This window comes from Balaenoptera musculus, chromosome 4 (genome assembly GCF_009873245.2).
Source record: "Balaenoptera musculus isolate JJ_BM4_2016_0621 chromosome 4, mBalMus1.pri.v3, whole genome shotgun sequence".
In the NCBI taxonomy this organism is placed as follows: domain Eukaryota; kingdom Metazoa; phylum Chordata; class Mammalia; order Artiodactyla; family Balaenopteridae; genus Balaenoptera; species Balaenoptera musculus.
In genome coordinates, this window is record NC_045788.1 from 129,161,910 (window position 1) to 129,183,830 (window position 21,921).

General features: G+C 38.0%; 1 protein-coding gene across 2 annotated transcripts in view; it reads right to left on the minus strand.

Annotated features, from left to right (window-relative positions):
* Nucleotides 1-16,931, minus strand: part of LTN1 (listerin E3 ubiquitin protein ligase 1) — a 71,373-nt gene extending 54,442 nt beyond the window's left edge. The window contains exons 1-6 of one of the 2 annotated variants that reach the window (XM_036850214.1): nucleotides 16,824-16,931; nucleotides 11,751-11,954; nucleotides 11,132-11,230; nucleotides 10,383-10,613; nucleotides 7,753-7,805; nucleotides 6,859-7,039 (exon numbers count right to left, since the gene is read on the minus strand). In XM_036850214.1, the coding sequence (XP_036706109.1) occupies nucleotides 6,859-7,039; nucleotides 7,753-7,805; nucleotides 10,383-10,613; nucleotides 11,132-11,230; nucleotides 11,751-11,954; nucleotides 16,824-16,865 (810 nt within the window). In that variant the 5' untranslated portion in view covers nucleotides 16,866-16,931. The remainder of the gene's footprint in view (nucleotides 1-6,858; nucleotides 7,040-7,752; nucleotides 7,806-10,382; nucleotides 10,614-11,131; nucleotides 11,231-11,750; nucleotides 11,955-16,823) is intronic. The other variant, XM_036850215.1, reaches the window with a different exon arrangement.
* Nucleotides 16,932-21,921: the final 4,990 nt, after the last annotated feature.

A 21,921-nucleotide genomic window follows, 5' to 3' on the forward strand; every position in this document is an offset into this window, starting at 1 on the left:
GTGTAATACAGAGTGATGTAAGTCAGAAAGAGAAAAACAAATACCATATGCTAACACACATATATAAAAAAAAAAAAAAAAAAAAAGTTCTGAAGAACCTAGGGGCAAGACAGGAATAAAGACACAGACCTAGTAGAGAATGGACTTGAGGATATGGGGAGGGGGAAGGGTAAGCTGTGACAAAGTGAGAGAGTGGCATGGACATATATACAGTACCAAAGGTAAAAGAGATAGCTAGTGAGAAGCAGCCGCACAGCATAGGGAGATCAGCTCGGTGCTTTGTGACCACCTAGAGGGGTGAGATAGGGAGGGTGGGAGGGAGGGAGATGCAAGAGGGAGGAAATATGGGGATATATGCATAGGTATAGCTGATTCACTTTGTTACAAAGCAGAAAGTAACATAACATTGTAAAGCAATTATACTGCAAGAAAGATGTTAAAAAAAAAAGAATATATCAGAACAAATTTGGCAGAAATTATCAAAAGATTGTTGTAAATAATAAAAGAATTGATTAAAAAAAAAAGAACTAACAGTTCAGAAGAGTTGCTGGATACAAAATTAATGCACAAAAGCATAGCATTCCTATACAACAGTAGAGACAAAATAGAAAATGGAATCAAAAGAGAAAACCCATTTCACAATAGTAACAAAAACCATGAAGTCATGTTCAGTATTATAAAATACAATTCCAGGATGGCAAGGGCCTGATATAGGCTAAGTAATTTTGAAAAAGAAGAACAAAGTTGGAGGGTTTCAGGACTTACCGTAAAACAATAATAATCAAGAAAGAGTGGTACTGGTGTAAAGATAGACATAAAATGTAATGGAGTAAGAGTCCAAAATTAAAATCTCATATGTTCAACTGAATTTTGACAAAGGTGCCAGGGTGGTGGGGTGAGGAGCTGGTAGTCTTTCAAGAAATGGATACCTATATGAAAAGAAATCTGACTCTCACCTTTATGCCATACACAAAAATTAAGTCTAAATAAACCTAAACTATAAAATTTCTAGAATAAAATATAAAAAAATCTTTGCAACCTTCAAGTAGGCAAAGACTCCTTATATAAGAAATCAAAAGTATGAAGTGTAAAAAAAAAAAAAATTGATAAATGGGACTTTAAAACACCTACTCTCCAAAAACCATGGAAAAAAAGTGAAAAGTCAAGCCACAAACTATAAGAAAACATTCATGATACTTTACCTGACAAAATACTTGTACCCAGAATAACTAAAGCATATTCATAACTCACAATAAAAACCAAAAACCCAACTTAAAAATAGGCAAAAGAATATCAAGTAGTGACAGGCTGATACACTGATCTTCCTGCAAAGAACAACTATAGACTCTGTGAACCCGACACAAAAAAACTATCCAAGGGCTCTGAAGACTGAAATACACATTTTGGAGAGGGTATCATAACTTGGAGTAAGCAATCACACATACTGAGTTCCCATTTTGTGCAGTTTTGCCCTGAAGGTGGATGCAGTCACCACCACAGAGGCACTGGGGCAGCTACAACTGCAACAGAAAGCCTGACATCCTTCTGGTTGGAAGAACTGAAAGAACCAGGAAAAGGAGCCCAGGGTAACCAAGATGGCAAGAGAGTAATAGGGAACTCCAGAAAGAAGAGAACCAACGAAGAGAACCCCCACGTTCTGTGTTTATTAAACAGTCTAAATCTACAGCTGACACTTGAACCATGCCCACTGCAGGCATGAGAGTTTGTTGAGTCTAACCAAGTTGATTGCCCACTAACACAAAGACATCAACACCCTTTGGAGCAATATAAAATAATCCTGTCTCCAAAATATAACATTCCAGGATACAATCTAAATATTTACGTCTAGGATGCAATCTAAATATTTACGTGTAGGATACAATCTAAAATCCCTCAGCATGTGAAAGCCAAGAAAATGTGATCCCATTTGTTATTATCAGACACGTACTTTACAGCAGCTATTATAACTATACTCAGTGAGGTAAAGAAAAATATGCCAACAATGAATGAAAATATAGGAAACAGATACATGTCATTATACATTTGTCCAAACCTACAGAATATAAAACATCAACAGTGAACCCTAATGTAAATTACGGATTCTGGATGATAATGATGTATCAACGTAGGTTCATCAATTGTTTAAAAAAAAAAAAAACAGGTACCACTCTGGTGAGAGGATGTAGATAATGGGGGAAGCTATGTATGTGAGGGGCAGGAGATATATGGGAAATCTTGGTACTTTTTCCTCAATTTTGCTGTGAACCTAAAACTGCTCTTAAAAAAAGTCTTAAAAAAGTAGAAAATTTCATCAAAGAAATAGAAAATACAAAAACCAAGTTGAAATTTTAGATATAAAAACTACAACATATTAAATTAAAAATGAGCAAAAGGGTTAAACAGACACCTCAAAAAAGCAGAAGATAGGGAATTCCTTGACAGTCCAGAGATTAGGACTCAGCATTTTCACTGCTGGTACCCTGGTTCAATCCCTGGTTGGGGAACTACGGTCCCGCAAGCCAAGTGGTGCGGCCAAATTAAAAAAAAAAAAAAAAAAAGAAGAAGAAAAACAAAAGGCCAATAAACACATTAAAAGATGTTCAGGGCTTCCCTGGTGGCACAGTGGTGAAGAATCCGTCTGACAATGCAGGGGACACGGGTTCAAGCCCTGGTCCAGGAAGATCCCACATGCTGCAGAGCAACTAAGCTTGTGCGCCACAACTACTGAGCCTGTGCTCTAGAGCCCGTGAGCCACAACTACTGAGCCTGCGTGCCGCAAGTACTGAAGCCCGCGCACCTAGAGCCTGTGCTCCGCAACAAGAGAAGCCACCGCAATGAGAAGCCCACGCACCACAATGAAGAGTAGCCCCCACTCGCCGCAACTGGAGAAAGCCCATGCACAGCAATGAAGACCCAACACAGCCAAAAATAAATAAATAAAAATAAATAAATCTTAAAAAAAAAAAAAAAAGATGTTCAATACCATTAGCCATCAGGGAAGTGCAAATTAAAACCACAATGTAAAGTCTCTACCCCAAAGGTCAGCAAACATTTTCTTTAAAGAGCCAGAAAAATATTTTAAGCTTTGCAAGCCATATGGACTGTGTTGCAACTACTTTGTTCTGCTATGTTAGCACAAAGCAGTCACATACAATACAAAAACGATTTACAAAAACAGGTCAGGTGTGCCAGATTTTGACCCATGAGCTGTAATTTGCCAATCCCCGATCCCACACCCAAGAGAATGACTTAAAACAGACAGGGCTTCCCTGGTGGCACAGTGGTTGAGAATCTGCCTGCCAATGCAGGGGACATGGGTTTGAGCCCTGGTCTGGGAAGATCCCACATGCTGCGGAGCAACTAGGCCCGTGAACCACAACTACTGAGCCTGCGTGTCTGGAGCCTGTGCTCCGCAACAAGAGAGGCCGCGATAGTGAGAGGCCCGCGCATCGCGATGAAGAGTGGCCTCCGCTTGCCGCAACTAGAGAAAGCCCTCGCACAGAAACGAAGACCCAACACAGCCAAAAATAAATAATAAATAAATAATAAATAAATTAAAAAAAAAAAAAAACAACGGACAATATTGAAGTAATGATATGGAACTAAAAATCTCATACACTGCTGATTAAGAGTGTAAAATAGTATAACCACTTTGAAATACTGATACAAGCAACAACAAAGAATCTTAAAAACATTATGCTGAGCAAAAGAAGCCAGATACAGGGAATTCCCTGGTAGTCCAGTGGTTAGGATTCCGCGCTCTCACTGGCGAGGGCCCAGGTTCAATCCCTGGTTGGGAAACTAAAATCCCACAAGCTGTGCAGCAAGGCAAAAAAAGAAAAGAAAAAAGAAAAGAGAAGAAAAGAAAAGAAGCCAGATACAGAGTAATATATGGCTACATTTATATGCAAACCTAAAAAAGACAAATCGAATCTGTAGTGACAGAAAAGTAGATAAATAGTTGCCTAGGTTAAGGGAGAGGATGACTAGCAGGGACACAAGGAACCAATTTTTGGGTGATAAAAATGTTTTACTTCTTGATTGTAGTGGTTATGTGGGTATGTACATGAAGATGAGTGTATACATCTGTCAAATCTTAAACTGTAAGCTTAAAATGACTGCATTTTATTGTATGTAAGTCATACCTTAATAAAATTTGTTTAAAAAGTTATTCTAGGATATTTTTTAAATACCTGAATAAATTGAGAGGTAATTATAACATCAGGTTCAATAACCTAAAAACAGCAAGTCTCCCCAAATCATTCAGTGAAACCCCAATCAAAATTCCAGTTAGATTTTTTTTGAGGAATTCAATAAATTTATTTAAATCTATACAGAAGAATAAAGTTCTAAAACAACTTAGTTTTGAAGATGAAAAAAAGAGTGACTCACCTGAGCAATTATTAGGACATATCATAATGTCATTTTAACAGTGGTACCGGCATAAGAAGAAACAAAGACTAATAGATCAGAAGATAGAGTTTTGAGAAAAACTCATGAACATATGCGAACTTAATATACCATAATGGCAGGACCATAAATCAATAGGGAGAGAATGAACAGTTTAACTAGGTGATGTTAGGAAAAGTGGCTCACTGTACATGAAGAGAAATGTAACTAGATCTCCACTTAACACCACATAAAAAGGTGGGTTATTGATGGATTAAAAACTTCATATGAAAGATAAAACTAAAGAGATTAAAAGATATCTGTTAAGAAAAATATAACTTAAAAAAGGATATAGCTGTTTAAAAAGATATAACTATTAAATATAACAATATTTTTATGGCTTAAAAGTGAGAAAGGCCTTCATAAGGCAATATCAGTGGTTTTGATTACATCAAAATTAAGATTTCTTTATAAAAGAGGACACATGAAAGGTGACAGAATGGGAGATTATTTACAATGCCTAAAAATGACAAAAGGACTAATATTTAAAATATACAAGGAACTCCAGTAAAATAAGAAAAAGAGATCTCCAATAGAAAAAAAGGGGTGAAAGATATGAATAAGTAGTTTACAGAGGAAACATAAAAATCTGAAAAGCTTATGAAGAGATGTTAAAAGTCACTAGTAAGCAGAGTAATTAAAATTAAAGAGAGGTATCATTTGAACTCCTAATTAGACTACTGAAAAATAGGAAGTTGAATGATGCCCAGTCCTGGCTACAGTATAAGGATATATAGTAGTCATCATGTATTGACAGTTGAGCCTAGACTAATGCAGCCAATCAGGTAAGCAATCTGGCATTACTTCAGAAAATTAAGTATGCCTATATTCTTTGACTCAGCAATTCAGAAATCAAGAGAATTTCAGAAAAAGAAATTCTCACAGATCTGGGGATACATGAAAGATGCTCACTGCTGCTTTATTTGTGAGAGCAGGGAGTCAAAGGCAATCAGGGTGTCTATCACTGGGGGAATGAACAGGTAAAATGGAATGAATGCAAACTTCTGAGTACTACACATCAGTTAGAAGCCATGGGCCAGATACACATACAGGAATGTGATAAATTTAAATATCTTTGTACTTTTTAAAAAACTACTGGGACTTCCCTGGTGGTCCAGTGGGTAAGACTCCGTGCTCCCAATGCAGCGGGCCTGGGTTTGATCCCTGGTCGGGGAACTAGATCCTGCATGCACGCCGCAACTAAGAGCTCGCATGCCGCAACTAAAAGATCCTGTGAGCTTGGGACTTCCCTGGTAGTGCAGTGGTTAAGAAACCGCCTGCCAATGCAGGCGACACGGGTTCAAGCCCTCGCCCAGGAAGATCCCACATGCTGCAGAGCAACGAAGCCCGTGCGCCAGAACTACTGAGCCTGTGCTCTAGAGCCCGCGAGCCACAACTACTGAGCCCGCGTGCCGCAACTACTGAAGCCCTCGCACCTACAGCACAAGGAAGAGTAGCCCCCACTCACCACAACTAGAGAAAGCCAACGCGCAGCAAAGAAAACCCAACACAGCCAAAAAAATAATTAATTAATTAATTAATTAATTAATTTAAAAAAAGAAAAAAAAGATCCCGCATGCCGCAACTAAGACCCGGTGCAGCCTAAATAAATAAATAAGTAAATATTTTTTTAAACAAACAAACAAAAAGTACATGTATAAAAAAAAACCTACTAAGTAAAAAGCAATAAATGGGACGAAATATAACACAGTATCATTTATGTGAATTAAAAACACATGCAAAAAGTCTGTGACATGCCTAACAGAGAAAATTAGATAAACTTCATTCAGGCATGATGTCTAGTGCTGTTGTGTGGGAATTCAAAGTTAGTGAATCAACAATATACATTAAATAAGGTGTCTTTAAACAGACACACATAAAACAAGGTTATGTACTGACCAACTGTCAAAAATGTCATGACAAGAGACTAACAGGAGCCTGATCCTGCATTTCCCCTAAGAGCAATGCTTCAGTATTCACTAATTCAGTGTTCGTGGACTTCAGAGAATAAAATCACAGTAAATAATGAGAATCGACTGCACAGACGAAAGCACATACATTAATCACACTTAGGATGGGCAGCTGGTGGAGGTGGAAAACGGAGACAGACAGACAAAAGGGAAAAAATAAATACATTAAAAGGAAGAGACTTGTACACACCTAGCAGTTTTAAGGTGCCATGAACAGAGAAAGATGATGATTCAACTCTGAATCTGAGGTCCAAACAACTAAATAAAAAAATGAAAATACAAGGACATTCTAGTAAGAGGTAATTCAGTCCCACCACAAAAATGTGTTTGCAGAATTTTAAACATAAACAATAAACATGAAGCCTAAATAAAAAATAACAAGATCAGGGGAGAAAACGGAATCAAGAGAAATGTCTTAAAATAAAAAAGATTAAGATACCTGAGGTATACTGTGTTTTCCATACTTCCAAAACTTATTCTGTGATAAAAGAGACTTAAATTTCTCCTCCAGAGAATCAAGCTCATTATCAGGTAGGAGGCTAAGCAATTTTTTCAATGCCAATAAGGAACAAGTTACAACCCGATAGAATTTAGCTTCTCTCTCTTCCTCTGGAACAGTTCTTGATGTAAAAAGAAAATAAATACATATAAGGATTGAGAATAAGACAAAATACATATTCAGCACTTCTATTTTAAATGTTTTATCCTTGAATATCTACCAAAGTTGCTTTATCTCTATATTCATTCTCCCTGTGCCAAACCCCCGCAAAATGCCAATATAGAATTTTAATCACATATTATTCGAATAATACAAGGTGAACGTAAATGAAGAGTTGTGGCTTCATTCATAAGTGTGCATATACACTGCTCTCAGTAGCAGTTAATTGGATGATTAGAGAATAAATAACACTGCATCTAAGAGTACTTTCCCTTACAGACTCTTAATAGTTTGATTAGAACACAAGAGTAAAAAGTAAATGGAACATCTTACTATTCTTTCAATAGAACTATTCATAGTTCAACTATTTTCATCCAGACCTTAAAATGGTTCCTGCTATGACTGTCAAAAGGCAAATCTTGAAAACACCTAAAAACATCTCTTTGTAAAAGAACCAAATCGTGGGCTCCCAGATAATTCAAGTTAAATAGCGGGACAACTTGCAGGTAAAAGCACTTAAAACAGCACCTGGCAAATAGCACTATATTAAGTATTTTCACCTCTACATTTAGCATCCCTTTTTAAAAAAATGTCACATTGAAATTACCATCTTATTACCTATGAGTGAAACATAGTTTCACTTAATCTGAGTTACACAGAAACAATACAACTTACTGTGGGTCACTGAGTGTATCAGGTGTTTCTTTTATAAGATGATCCTGCAGCACCTATAGAGGGGAGAAAAATGCCACAGTCTTGAGATTTTATTGAATTGTCAGTGGTGAAGAGACAGAACATAAACTTCATCTTATCTAAAAGTTTTTATCCCCTTTCTCACAAAAGTAGCAAAATTAAGTAGCAAAACTAAAAGGTTTGAATTTTACCAATTTTTTCCCCCTATCAATCCCCAAGGTTGGCACCTGCTGGGGTAAAGAAGGATAAGGTACTTCTTCCAAACACCTCCAGTTTCCACTGAGAGGAATTTTCCCTTAAATACTCCTGGCCCCTTGCTTCTCCATTCCTCTTGTACACAGCAGTGAAGTGAATGGGATGTCCGATTAGTAAGTTTGGGAGTGAATTAGGCTCTGCTTTCCTCGCCCCTCTTTTTTGAGCACCTCCCTGCTCACATAGAACACACATTGTGCTCTGCTCCATCATGGAGGAAGGTTTAAGGTTCCACTGAAATACTGAGTAAGTCTGCTTACTTCTGGGGTAGAGTACTAGCAAGTCCACTGTTCCAGTATCAATTTTATCAGCAATAATAATAACCAACATTTACTGAGTTTTTCCACTTACCATGTATTGCTTTGAGCACATTCCGTGCATTAACTAAATCCTCAAAACAACTCGATGAAGTACAAGTTAATTCCTACTTTAACAGCTGAGGAAATGGAAGCACAGAAACGTGCCCATGGTCAAACACCCCAACTAATGGCAGAGTGGACTGGAACCCAGTGGTATGACCCAGAGCCCATGTTCTCTTACAGACACTGTGACATTTGGATCTCATTTGCCTAACTCCTCTCTAATAAATGTGTTTTGAACTTAGGAAAGTTCAAACCCAGTATCTGTATATCTGTGACACAGCCAACTAAAGGTAAAATAATGGAGGAAATAATCCACATATCCAATGATCAGTTACCCATCCATAATAAAACCAAGAACAAAAAACCAACCAAATAAACAAAACTATGAATAGCCGAATTAATTATCTCAAAATCCATTTTCTAAAACTCTTAAGTGTCCAAACTCATGATACTTCACTCATAACATTCATCACTTGATATTTTAAAGAAACCAATGATATTTAATTTACAGTTGGGATAGAGAACTCCCTTTGAGAGTATGATTAAACCTACAAACCCTAGGGAATTCCCTGGCAGTCCAGTGGTTCGGACTCAGCGCTTTCAAGGCTGGGGCCCCGGTTCAATCCCTGGTCCGGGAACTAAGATCCTACAAGCCGCGCGGTGCGGCCAAAAAAAACCACACAACTACAAACCATCACCCTAGAAAAACAACTCTGGTACAACAGAAAATAAAGAATGTAAGAACCAAGAACTTAAAGGGGGAACTAGAATGCGTGTGTGCGTGTGTGCGTGTGTGCGTGCGTGTGTGTGTGTGTGTGTGTAGAGATGTTGGGTGAAGAGATCAGATAGGTAAGAAGGGACCACATCATGCAGAGCTTTGAAGGCCAAGATAAGAAATCTGGACTTGTAAGTGTAATGGGAAGCCACAGAAAGGTCGACTAACTGAAAGGAGGGAAGCAGGGAGAAAACGAGGGAGGAGGAGGGAAGGTGTTTAAGTAGGATTATACATCGGGTGCTATGGAAATGTAAGAGTACTAAATGAGGAAATAAATGCAAGCATTATCTTTTTTTTAAAATCTTTACTTCTCCTCAATGGACTCACAGCCCACCTATTTTTATCTCTTGGTATAATGCTAACAAATTGGCGTCTAGTTTTTTCCAGTCCATATATCAGGAATAGCAAATAAGGAGAGAAAAAATGAGGAAGGACAGTACTGTGTACAAACTAAAAGCCACAAAAGTTATGGCTGGTATCAGTCTGGCAAAACTGTTGGCCAAGTGTTGGAGAAATGTATATCTGTTAATGGGAGTACAAATTTGTATGGCCCTTTGAAGGGCAGTTTATCCACATCTATAAAAAATTTAAACCCTGTGACCCAACATATAGTTACTAGAAGTTCTGGTAACTCCCACTCCTACAGGGTATGAAGAAATCTATTCAAGAATGTTCACTGAGGCACATTGTTTGTTATCATAAAAAACCGGGTAAATATTTTTAAAAATAATAAATAAATAAACCTAGTCTTAAAAAAAAACTGGGGAAAAATCCCAAATGTATATTAAAATGAAAGAAGTTAAATAAACTGTTGTATATCTATATATACAAAGGAATACCAGGATGAAACAGATTTGTATACATGTATTGATTTGGAAATATGGGGGAAAAAAGTTTAGATTTGATTTTTAGATGTATTCTTTTTTTAGATTATATATTACAAAGCACATATCTAAATTTTTTTAGGTACGGTAAATGAAGACATTAAAATAAACAGGGAAAACTTAAATCATTTAGAAAGATCCAATCCAAAAAGTTAATTATGTTTAAAAAGCCAAAATGGTCAACTTTGATAAATACCGTTTAAAAAACGCAATCTTCCATTGAAAATATTTCACGTCTCATATCCTCACAATGCTAGGTAAAAGAGCTGCCTTTGTAATATGCCTTATATCCCTTAAATACTTCAAAAAAATAGATACAGAATGGTTCCAAGGACTTACACTTGTAATTTCATCCTTACAAAATGCTATGGCTTCAGGTTGCTTGCTTGGAGGGAAAGCTGCTTCAAAGGCATCTTTTGCTGCAGATGCAGCTGGTGTGTAAGTATCACACTGAGCCATTAGCCAATAGCCCATTAAACTTTTTAAGTAAGGAGCCAAGTGTTTCTTAACTTTAAGGATAAGCTTTTCAAAAGCTTGCTGTGTGGCTTCTCGAACCCGGCGGTCATGATCCTATTGAAAATATAATATGGTTTAAAACAGCTCTAACCCATAAAAATAAATACTGACATTTCTGGGTATGCGATGAGGACCCATTAATAAGAATTCACCTATGCACAAACCTAAACTAAAATCAGTAATTATATTAAAAAACTGATTAATTTTTCCTTTTCCCAACGAGTTAAAAATGACTGTATTCAAGATAGAGTCAAGGCTAAGCCTGGAATAAATAAGCAATTCATTCTCATTCTTCTGCAGCAAGTATACAAAGAAATTACATTGTCAAAATGTGCTATGACTTAAAAGTATCTAGGTAATTCTATAGTAAGGACCTAACAGACTCCTTTTTACAACCCAACATGATCCAATCTGCATAATAATATTGACATAACATTCCACAACCCTCACCAAAAATGAATCATATAAATTTGATAGTCCCCACAACTTCAACCAGAAACAAAAACAAAAAACACAAAAAACAAAACAAAAAAACCACAACAGAAATAAACTAGCCAAGTCTTAATACTTACAAGTGAAATTTTGCAGAAAATTCTTGGCCAGTATGGAAGAACTCCTTTCACAATTTCCGTGTCTCTCTCTGTACACATGGTTCCAAATTCCTGCATAGCCTAAAATAAATTATTAAAATTGTTAAGGATCAACAGCCATAATACTGGCTGTTGATTATATTTATGCTGTTCTAGAAGCTTAGTCTATTTTACATAACGTGAGAATACACCATCCCTGTTTGTGCCATATGGGACTAATCTGAAGAGTTCCTTTATAGGTTACTATGGTAGAAACTTTTCAGTTGTTTTAAAAAATATATAAAACGTACCCAAACAAAAAACAAAAACCATTTAAAATTAGAGAGTCAAAATTACATTACTTAATAGGAAAAAATGTAAAGCCAGAATTCCAAAGTGATTCTAAGAAGTGCAGAAAAACTAACTTATAACCTAGAAGATAAGTATAACCTAAAGTCTGTGTCAGAAAAAAGTACAATTGTAAAAGTACTTATTAGTGATGATTCTTCATTTAAAAGTACTTATTAGTGATGATTCTTCATTCTTCTTTACATAAAATATGCCAATGACATTTTAACAAAAAGATTTTCTTGACCATTTTAATGAAAACGATAAAACTTGCTTTTAGTTTTGTTGTGACATCTTTCTTTGAAAGTTTCCGCAGCACCATTCGGAAATCAGAATCCACAAGACTGTCTATTTCTTCAGCTCCCTGAATAGCAGGAACATAGCCTAGGTCACTGTGAAATGTTCCAAAACCAATAAATCCAGGCACTGTTCCCTGTTCCTTGGCAAGGAGTTCTGCAGCTCGGCCACTGTTTGAAGGCTGGTAAGAAAGTAGGTAGAAAAAAAGTCAGAGTCAAGGAAGAGTTCAAAATTTAACTTTGAGTTCTTTGTAGTAATTACTTGACAATTCCCACAATGAAGCAAACTTCTATTTGAGGACTTTTTCCCCCTAGCTTATGCATCTATTGCAATGTTCCCCAAAGATAAATATTTTTGTCACCAAGAACTTAACAATAATGTTCCTAGGAGCTATTTCCTGGTTTCCTAAACATCAGAACCATGTTTTTAAAGTTGTGATTACAAGCCATTAGAGACTCATGATATCAACTTAATGGGCCATGACAACATTTTAAAGAAATAGAACAAAATTTTAAAAATCAGAACGCATCACATATGGTAAGAATAAGTACTGTTGTATGAAATTTTTTATTTCCAACTTTTGTATAAATAGTATGTACACACACATATGTATACTGTGTAGTGATGCAAAATTAACTCATAAATGGATATCTTTTCATTCACCCACTCATTCAACAAATATTTATTAAGCAACTACCCTAGGACAAGTCTAATGATAGCAACTTCTAGACCAGGAGTTCCTTGTGGGCAGACACACTCATTTCCACATACCCACAGCCTAACCAAATCTCTTTAGGCTAAAATGGTTACAACTTACATTAGTATGTACATAAAAATCAATACAATGATCAGGATATAAGATACACTCCTTTGTTTTGAAACACAGTCAGTGGCTTGTTTGACACACAATATAGTGGCTTCCAGTACTAAAAATTACAGGATTCTTTGTGACAAAGAAAGAAAATATTTGAACTGTTGAAAGAAATTAATGTATTCATTGTCATCTAATAGGAAAATGCCTCAGTTCAATGTCCAGGATGACATCACAACCCATCTAAACTCATCTATTTCTTATTCCTCCGTAAGAATGTCTGAAAATCCACATCCAAATGTGTGATTCAGTTTGTTCATACCTAGCAAAACTGTGTTTGGGAAAATCATTTATCAAGGAATAATAATCTGTACTACTTCCTAAACTGAAATGAGTGACCAGAAATGAAAATGATGGACTAGATATTTTTTCAAAACAGTAGCACTTGGCCTAATTTCAAAAAAGGTTCTCTATTTTAAAACTTTATTAAAATGAACTAAAATTATTCAGTTCACCTTTCTCAATATTGATACATGAATAAAGAGCTACAAAGGAAGTTAGTGAATTATAATTCTGAAAACTATGATGATATTAAGACATTGGAATTTTACCTATAACCTCATGTGTAAACAGTTTTATTATGAAACAGAATAATGAAATAGTATAAAAAGCTAAAAGCTAAAGGAGTCAAGGCTGAGTTCTGAACTGACCTGAAGACCAGAGCTGACAGTGACAACCAGGTGCAGAAAAGGTATCAGATGTCCAGTTTCACAGAAACAAATTATTTTCAACTAATTGTATCTTTTTTCAATGTCTACTTTGAACTTAAAATGTAGTTACTGTTTCTTGTTACTTTCTCCACTGTACATTAGATGCTCATACCCACAGTTCAAAAATTAAGAACGTCGATACTATTTCTGGCAGTTAATTTTCTTATACTACACCTACTTCATTCTTTTGTGCCTGGCTTCTAGAGGTATAATATTTGAGGTGGCAATCCTGAGTCTACAGTTTAAAGACCAAATTCAGGAAGCTTTCGGGATCTTTCACCATCTGGCCTCGACCTCTCCAGTCATCTTTCTAACACTTTTTTCTTCTCTTGTCCCACTTCCTCCTCCCTGCTCCCTTTTGTTCCCACCATTTATGTTCTAGTTCCAAACTCAATACAAAGTTCCCCGAAAATGTCATGCCTTTTCACAATCTGGTCTTTTTATTCATTTTTTTCAAACAGCAAACATGCTTCTTTTTTTAAAAATTTTTATTGGAGTACAGTTGATTTACAATGTTGTGTTAGTTTCAGGAGTACAGCGAAGTGAATCAATTATACATATACATATATCCACTTTTTTTTTTTTAGATTCTTTTCCCATACAGGCCATTACAGAGTATTTGAGCAGAGTTCCTTGTGCTATACAGCAGGTTCTTATTAGTTACCCACAATTTGGTCTTTGTGTAATCTCTTCTCTCCCTGACAAACTCCCACTTATCCCTGAAAACACATTCATGTTTTCAACATTTGCCTCTCAGGTCAATCACCGTTCTTTGCTGTTCTCCCACTTTGCTTCTACTGATACCTGTTCCATAATTCTTTAATATATTACAATTATTTGCTTACTTATCTATCATCAAACTAATAGTTCAAGAACAGAAAATTTCTCTATCGTCTTTGAATACATGGCATTCAGTATTCAAAGTCTTCTGGTGAATAAATGACTGCCACTCTGAAGTCCAAATCCCAACTCCACAACTTCCTGACTACATGAATTTAGGCAACTTAATTCTCAAAGCCTCAGAATCATCACCTTTAAAATGAGACAACAGTCACTAAATCATGACTTAGGTGTAGTCAAGATTAAACATAAGTTTTCAAACCACCATAATAATAATTGATTCCAGCAAGAATTATCAAAGGATGCTAAAAACCATTAAGTGAAAGTCTATGAGAGAACAGGTTATTCCGAAATTACTACTCCACATATTATTTGTTAATAGCCAATAAAAAGAGACACTTATACAATGGACAACACCTTAATCAAGTGATTAAACATATACCACCAATAACAGGAAAAACAGGCATTATGTGTCCCTGTGGTGTGAGAGGCACTGAGAAATACACATCATCTATGAAGCATTTCTGTCAAAAACTGTTTAACCTGAATGTAATTATAAGGAACAATTAGACAAATCTAAGTTAAGCAAATCAACTGCCTAGACTCTTCCAAATGGTCCACATCATAAAAGAATCTTCCTCCAAAAAAAGGCACTAGGAAACTGCCTAGATCTAAATGATAGCTAAATGGAATGAGTGATCCTTTCATGGATCTTGGATGCTTTTAAAAATGCTATATCTAGGGACTTCCCTGGTGGCTCAGAGGTTAAGAATCCGCCTGCCAATGCAGGGGACATGGGTTCGATCCCTGGTCCGGGAAGATCCCACATACCGCAGAGCAACTAAGCCCATACGCCACAACTACTGAGCCTGCGCTCTAGAACCCACAAGCCACAACTACTGAGCCCACGTGCCTCAACTCCTGAAGCCCGCGCGCCTAGAGCCCGTGCTCTGCAACAAAAGCCACTGCAATGAGAAGCCTGTGCACCGCAATGAAGTGTAGCCCCTGCTCACTGCAACTAGGGAAAGCCCACGTGCACCAAGAGCCAAAAATAAATTAAAAAAATTTTTTAAATGCTATATCTAAATAAAACTCATAGAGAACAATATTGAGATGACTATAGAAATCTGAATATGATAATGTATATTATTAGATAATAGTATTATACTGAAGTTAAATTTTCTGCATGTTATAATTGCTCATGGTTGTGTAGAAGAATGGTGCTGTTTTTAGAAAATACATGCTGAAGTATTTAGGAGTTAAGGGTCATGATTTCTGCAACTAATTCTCACACGGTTCAGCAAAATACATATATTTTAGAAAGAGAAAGCAAAAGTGACCAAAGATTAACAATTGGTAATCCTAGGTAAAGAATTTATGAGTTGTTGCTCTAATATTCTTGCAACTTTTCCTAATATTTGGAATATTTCAAAAGTAAACATTGAGAAAATTTTTTAAATAAAAAAATAAAATTAAATGAGGATGCAAGTAAAGCATTTAGGAGAGTACTAACACAAGGTAAGTTACTATTATCACTGTTACTATTATTAACCTCCAAAACAGATTAAGTGACAGATCTAAGAAAATGTGGTACTGGAATCACGAGAATTGTTTCAGAAACAGGAAAAAAGCATCCTCATAAAATTAGACTGTGCCATAATAAACCTAGTACTATAAAAAATATCATTATGGCATCCCCAATCCTGTAGTTTAGTCCACTCTGGGGTTTAAACAAGTATTTAGTGAACTTCTACTATATGCTAATATTTGTTCTAGGCTCCAAGGTTAACAGCAGCAGATAGAAACGCCTGCCTTCATGATACTTATATCCTATACTAATATCCTAGTGAAGCAAGACAGTAAATGAAGCGGGACAGTCAACTAATATGTTAAAAGTCATAAATGCAATGGAATAAAATAAAGCAGGAAAGGAGAAAAGGGAGCGGGGCGGGGGGAGGGCTACAACTTAAAATAGGGTGATCACCGGAGACCTCACTGAGGTATCTCGGGCAAAATTTGGAGGCACCTAACAAAAGAGCATCGGGGAGCCTGCCAGGCAAGGTCAAGGTTCGGTGAAGAGATAAGCGTGGCCAGATGGAGTGAGCGAGGCGGAGGGAGTTGAAGATGGGGTCGGAGATGGAAAGGGGCCGCAGCAGACCATGCACCGTGTATGTATCGTCGTCACGGCTTTAGCCTTTACCCCGAGGGATGTGGGGAGCCACAGCAGGTTTCTGAGCGAAGGAGCGACATGATGCGAGATACCGTGCACACCAGGCTCACCTTAACTGCTTCCCACCCAATTCCCTTGTTCACCCCTGCCACCCTGGCCAGGTAACCTTCCTCTTGAAGCTGACACGGAACCAATTCTTAATGAAAATGTTGGGGGGGGGAATATGCTCGGGTGGGGACAGCTCTGGCACGGAACATCTTTTCTCTCACGACTCCCCAGTCTGCTCAGAGATAACCCACCCCGCCCGCGGGGACGCACACACAACAGAGAGGTCACACTCGACACGCAAACACACGCCTCCCCACAGCCGCGCTCCACACATCCTCCGGCCCTGCGCCGGGCGGAGCCAGCCACTGCGAGGCGAGGACTCCTAGGTTGGCTGGGCCACCCCACACTCACCCTCAGGTTCCCCTTAGTCCTCTGCTTGTTCTTCCCGCCCATGCTCGCGGTCTCAGCGGCACTCTCACCCCGCAGCCCCCGAGTTAACACGATCGAGCCACAACTTCCGGCCCCTTGCACCGGAAAAGGACCCACAGGAACGCCTTCCCCTGGCCCTCCCCTTCCGTCACCCACCCCGCCCACATGCCGCCCCACTTCCCCTCCCGCCTCCTGCCGCGTCCCTGGCCATCCGTGGCGGGAAATGTCACACTTGTGGCCACGCCCATCTGAGTGACGTAACCCCTGCCCAATAGGAAGCCAAGCATTGGACCAATAGCGCCAAACCCTGCTTCTTCGCTTTCCTGCAGCGAAGGTTTGTTCCCTGCTTAGCGGGTAGGAGATCGGCATGGGCCATAAGGGAGGTATTTTCATACAAGGGTAGCAATGGAATGACACAGTAGTGACTGAAGGAAGATGGGACAATGTTAGACCTTTTAAAATGCAATTATCGGGACTTCCCTGGTGGTCCAATGGTAAAGAATCCGCCTTCCAGTGCACCGGGCGAGGGTTCCATCCCTGATCGGGGAACTAAGATTCCCACATGCCAGAGGGGCAGCCAAGCCCTCGTGCCACACTACTGAGCTCGCTCAGCTCAACGAGAGAGCCAGCGTGCCACAAAGCACAGAGCCCACGCGCCCTGGAGCTGGCGAGCCACAACTAGAGAGAGAAAACCCGCAGGCCACAACTGAAGAGGAGCCCGCGTGCCGCAACGAAAAGATCCCGCACGCCTCAAGGAAGATCCTGCATGCCGCAACTAAAACCCAACGCAGCCCACCCCCCCCCACGCAAAAAAGCAATTATCAGTATCACCCGGCTGCTTCTTAGAAATGCAGACTGTCAGGCCCACTTTGGGACTATTAAATTAGATTTTGCATTTTTAACAATTTCCCCAGGTTTTGTTAAAATTTGCAAAGTAGTGCTCTAGGCAACTCTAAATCCGCCCCCCTCCGCGTTTTTTCTCCCCCCCCATATCAAAAGTGTTATGTGCAGCTTTTAGAAAAGAGGGTAGTGTGGTAGTCTCTCTTAAAATTTGAAATTTACAGGTTTTGTAGTTAGTGATTTTGCTCCTCAGAATCACAGTAGAGAAACATAAGCACATGTTGCTGGTTATTATCTCTCATGCCCACACACTCACCCTATTATAATCAACTCCATGATACGGAGGCTCTGCAGACTATTTCTCCTTTAGTCAACTGGCTTCCTGTTAGGTTCCTTCAACGTGTGGGGGTGGGGGGGGGCGGAGGACGATGGACTAGAAGGAGACGGAAAGAGAAGAGGAAGAAGGGACTTGCTCCATACTGTTAACATCATCTCAGCAGCAGCGCTTTGCCCTGGTAGCAGCAATTGGTTTAGGCAGCAGTTGTTTTCCGTCTCCATCTTTTTTTTTCGACAATCAGAGTCAACCTCATTGCACGTACCATTCATTGCTGCATTGTATCAGCAGCAGCCAGGCAGGACCTTTCACCTCCGCGGTATGAGTCCTAGCTCCATGGGCCCCCTCCTTTGAGCTCTTAAGACGGCCTGTGGTGCCCCCTTCTCAGAAGTCAGAGCCCCAGCATCACGCAGTACCTTCTTTGAGCTCCAGAGAGCAGCTCCAGCCAGGAACCACCCTCTCTTCATAGGCTTGAACTGAGCCCCAGCTTTTCCAGGTCCTCCTCCAAACTTCTAAATTCGGATTACCCCAACCTCTTCTTTCCTTCCTTCCTTTTCTAGCCCTAGTGATAGTAGCTGCTGTGCAGTAATCACCTCTGTGTTACCTCAGGATTCTCTTTTTGCTTTTATACTCGTTTTTAACCAATCTGCCATGTTACATTTTTTTCTCTTTAAATAAGTAGTGAAGTTTCTGTTTTCCTGACTGGACCCTGATTAAAAAATGCATCCAGAGACATGCTGCAGGATGTTCACTAAAACACTATAATAGCAAGATAATTGAAAACAACGTAGTGTCTATCCATTGGGGGAATGGCTAAGTAAATTATATCTATTCTATGGACTATTAGGCAGCAGTTAAGAGAGGTTTATCTGTACATACATGGGAAGAATTCTAAGACATTCTTAAATTAAAAGCAAATAGAGTAATATGTACAGCATAATACCATTTGTGTCTAAAAAATTTATAAAACAATATTATATGGATACATATATATTATGTAAATACACAGAAAAAAAGGCTGCAATTGGTATGCAATTATCATACCAATCTGATAATTGAAGTTAATCCTTAGGGGAAAGAGGTGGCAAGAAAAGAGATTAGGGTTAAGAGTTATAGTCAAAGGAAATTAAGCCTTCCCTGTAAGATTTTATTTTATACAAGGAGAATATATTCATGTATTAATTATGTAATTTTAAATAAAATATTTAATCAAGTTGTTTGTATAAAATACCTTACATCATCAGTTGCACAAATCACAGTGTCCTCTTAAGAGTTATACAGTATAGCTGGAAAACAGCTTACCATAAGAAATAGTACTAGATATCAGGCAATTCACTGATAATTTGGGTGTCACATATCAAAAATGCTACAGGAGGGGGAGAGTAATGTGCTGGAATAGTCAGAAAGACTTCCTGGATGACAACTTCAGCCCAAAGCTTGGACAAAATTAGGAAGAGCAGACCTAGGGAAGAACACTCTAAACAGGACTAGAGAGGGGCAGAGTCAGTGAACTAAGGAATTAGCAAGGCCTTTGGAAAGGCCAGTCAGGAAACTGGACTGACTTCTGTGCAGGGACTGTTATCAGGGAAAAACAACTTGAGGGAAAGGACCAGGGTGATTATCCATGCCCTTGTTTACTATTCTTACTTCGAAATATCTCATGATTTCATTTCTTTCTATTTCCTTGACACTGCCCACATTTCATAACAAGGATCCATATCGCTTGATGTAAACCCTCAAACTATTCCAAACCACACAGGTCTCTGTTTGATTTTCCTAGAACGCCATTTTATAATTGGTTTGGGCATTCGAAAATAGTCTCCGTTACGTAACAGTTCCCAGTGGTTGTCTCTTTTGAAGATGAGACCCTCTTACACCAGAGTACTCTAAACAGTGCCTGCCAAAGTGGTAATATTATGTCAATTCTAATCAAAATATCCATAACTCTAATGTAAACCAAAGTCTTAATGAACTTTGGACACATGATTTAAAAGTTTATCTGGAAGAATAAAAGGAGAATCAAAAGGATATTCTTGGTAAACAATGAAGAGAGAAATCTGTCCTATCAGATTGTAACATCAATTTTGATGTTATAAAATAATAAACAAGTTCTAAAATAAAAGACCTAATTAAAGATAATTATAAAATCCAAAATACATAAAAATTAGTATATAGGTGCAGTACGTAGAGGAAAAAAGCTACAAAAACTTAAAGAGTTATAACTAGAGAGAGGATGGGAAATTACAATAGCTGAGATGTCAAATCTTGAAAGTTAAGTCTGTAACCTATGTGCTCCCAAAAGAATTCTCAGTAAGATTTTGTTTTCAGATATCACAAAACTATCTCAAAAGCTCACCTGAAAGAATAACATGAAAGAATAGCTAAAGATATTTTGAAAAGCAGGCATAACAATGATTTGTCCTTCTAAACTTCAAAACTCAAGATATTGCCGTAGCAATCCTAATAGTGTTGTTAGGAATAAGCTAAAATAGAATGGCAAATCCAGAACCCACATTCAGGCTCTGATAAAAGTGGCGTCTCAAATGTCTGAAGAATATGGATTATCCAGCAAATATCATTGGAACAACTGCTTGCCTTCTGAGAAAATAACTTTAGTACCTACTTCATGCAGCACTCTAAAATGAATTGCTGATGACTGAATGTTAAAAATGAAGCCATAAAATGTGGCACGGGGATACACACACACGTCATTAAAGTACAAAGAAATATATGGGGGGACTTCCCTGGTGGCGTAGTGGTTAAGAATCCGCCTGCCAATGCAGGGGACATGGGTTCGAGCCCTGGTCCAGGAAGATCCCATATGCCGCGGAGCAGCTAAGCCCGTGTGCCACAACTACTGAGCCTGCGATCTAGAGCCCGCAAGCCACAATTACTGAGTCTGTGTGCCACAACTACTGAAGCCCACGTGCCTAGAGCCTGTGCTCTGCAACAAAAGAAGCCACCACAATGAGAAGCCCGTGCACTGCAACGAAGACCCAACGCAGCCAAAAATTAAATAAATTAATTAATTAAAAAAAAAAGAAATATATGGGAATGATAAATACTTTAGGGTGGAGTTAATACTGCCAAGGAACAGAATTGTAATCAGCAGAAGTACACAAGAGGATTTCAACCACACTCGTGTAGTAGAGTGGTAAAGTTTTACTTGTCGGTAAAGTTTTCTTAAACTAGTTGGTAAGATTATGACTATTCATTTTTTACTTCTTTTTACCTTTTTGTATAAGGTAAATATTCATAGTAAGATAAATAGTATGAATGTTACATATCTACTTCACAATAAGATTTTTTAAAACAAAAAAAAGTTATAAGGTTATATAGACATACTTTTAAATTATCCTGGAGTAGGGAAAGCATTCCCAGTCAATGCTCCAAAGACAGAAAACCATAAAGAAAATGACTGATACATTTAAGTAACATTAATTTGAAAGTGTTTTTTTTTTTTTTTTTCTATGTCAGAAAAAACAAATAGACAAGCTTGGGAAACATCTGCAACATTAACTAGGTGTTAATATGCTTACTGTTAAAAAAAAGTTCTTACAAATAACTATTTTAAGGCTTCTTATTTAGGTATAAATAAGGCATAAACAGGCAATTCACCACGGAAGAAATAAAATTGACCAGTACTCGTGTAAAAAGTATTAGCCCACCCTAAAAGTCAATTGAAAATAACATAAACCAATGTAGAGTTTTCCATCTATTAAACTGGCAAAATAATAATCAGTGTTGGTAAAAATCTAAGGCAAAGGAAATTCTAGAGGTCTTGCAATTTTCATTTCTCAGCCTTTCACAAGTGCAATCGGCAAGACAAATCCAGAGTTTGAGTGAATTTCCACTTCTAGAAATCTACCTTGAAGAGATAATAATGGATGCTCAGAGCAGCTTCGT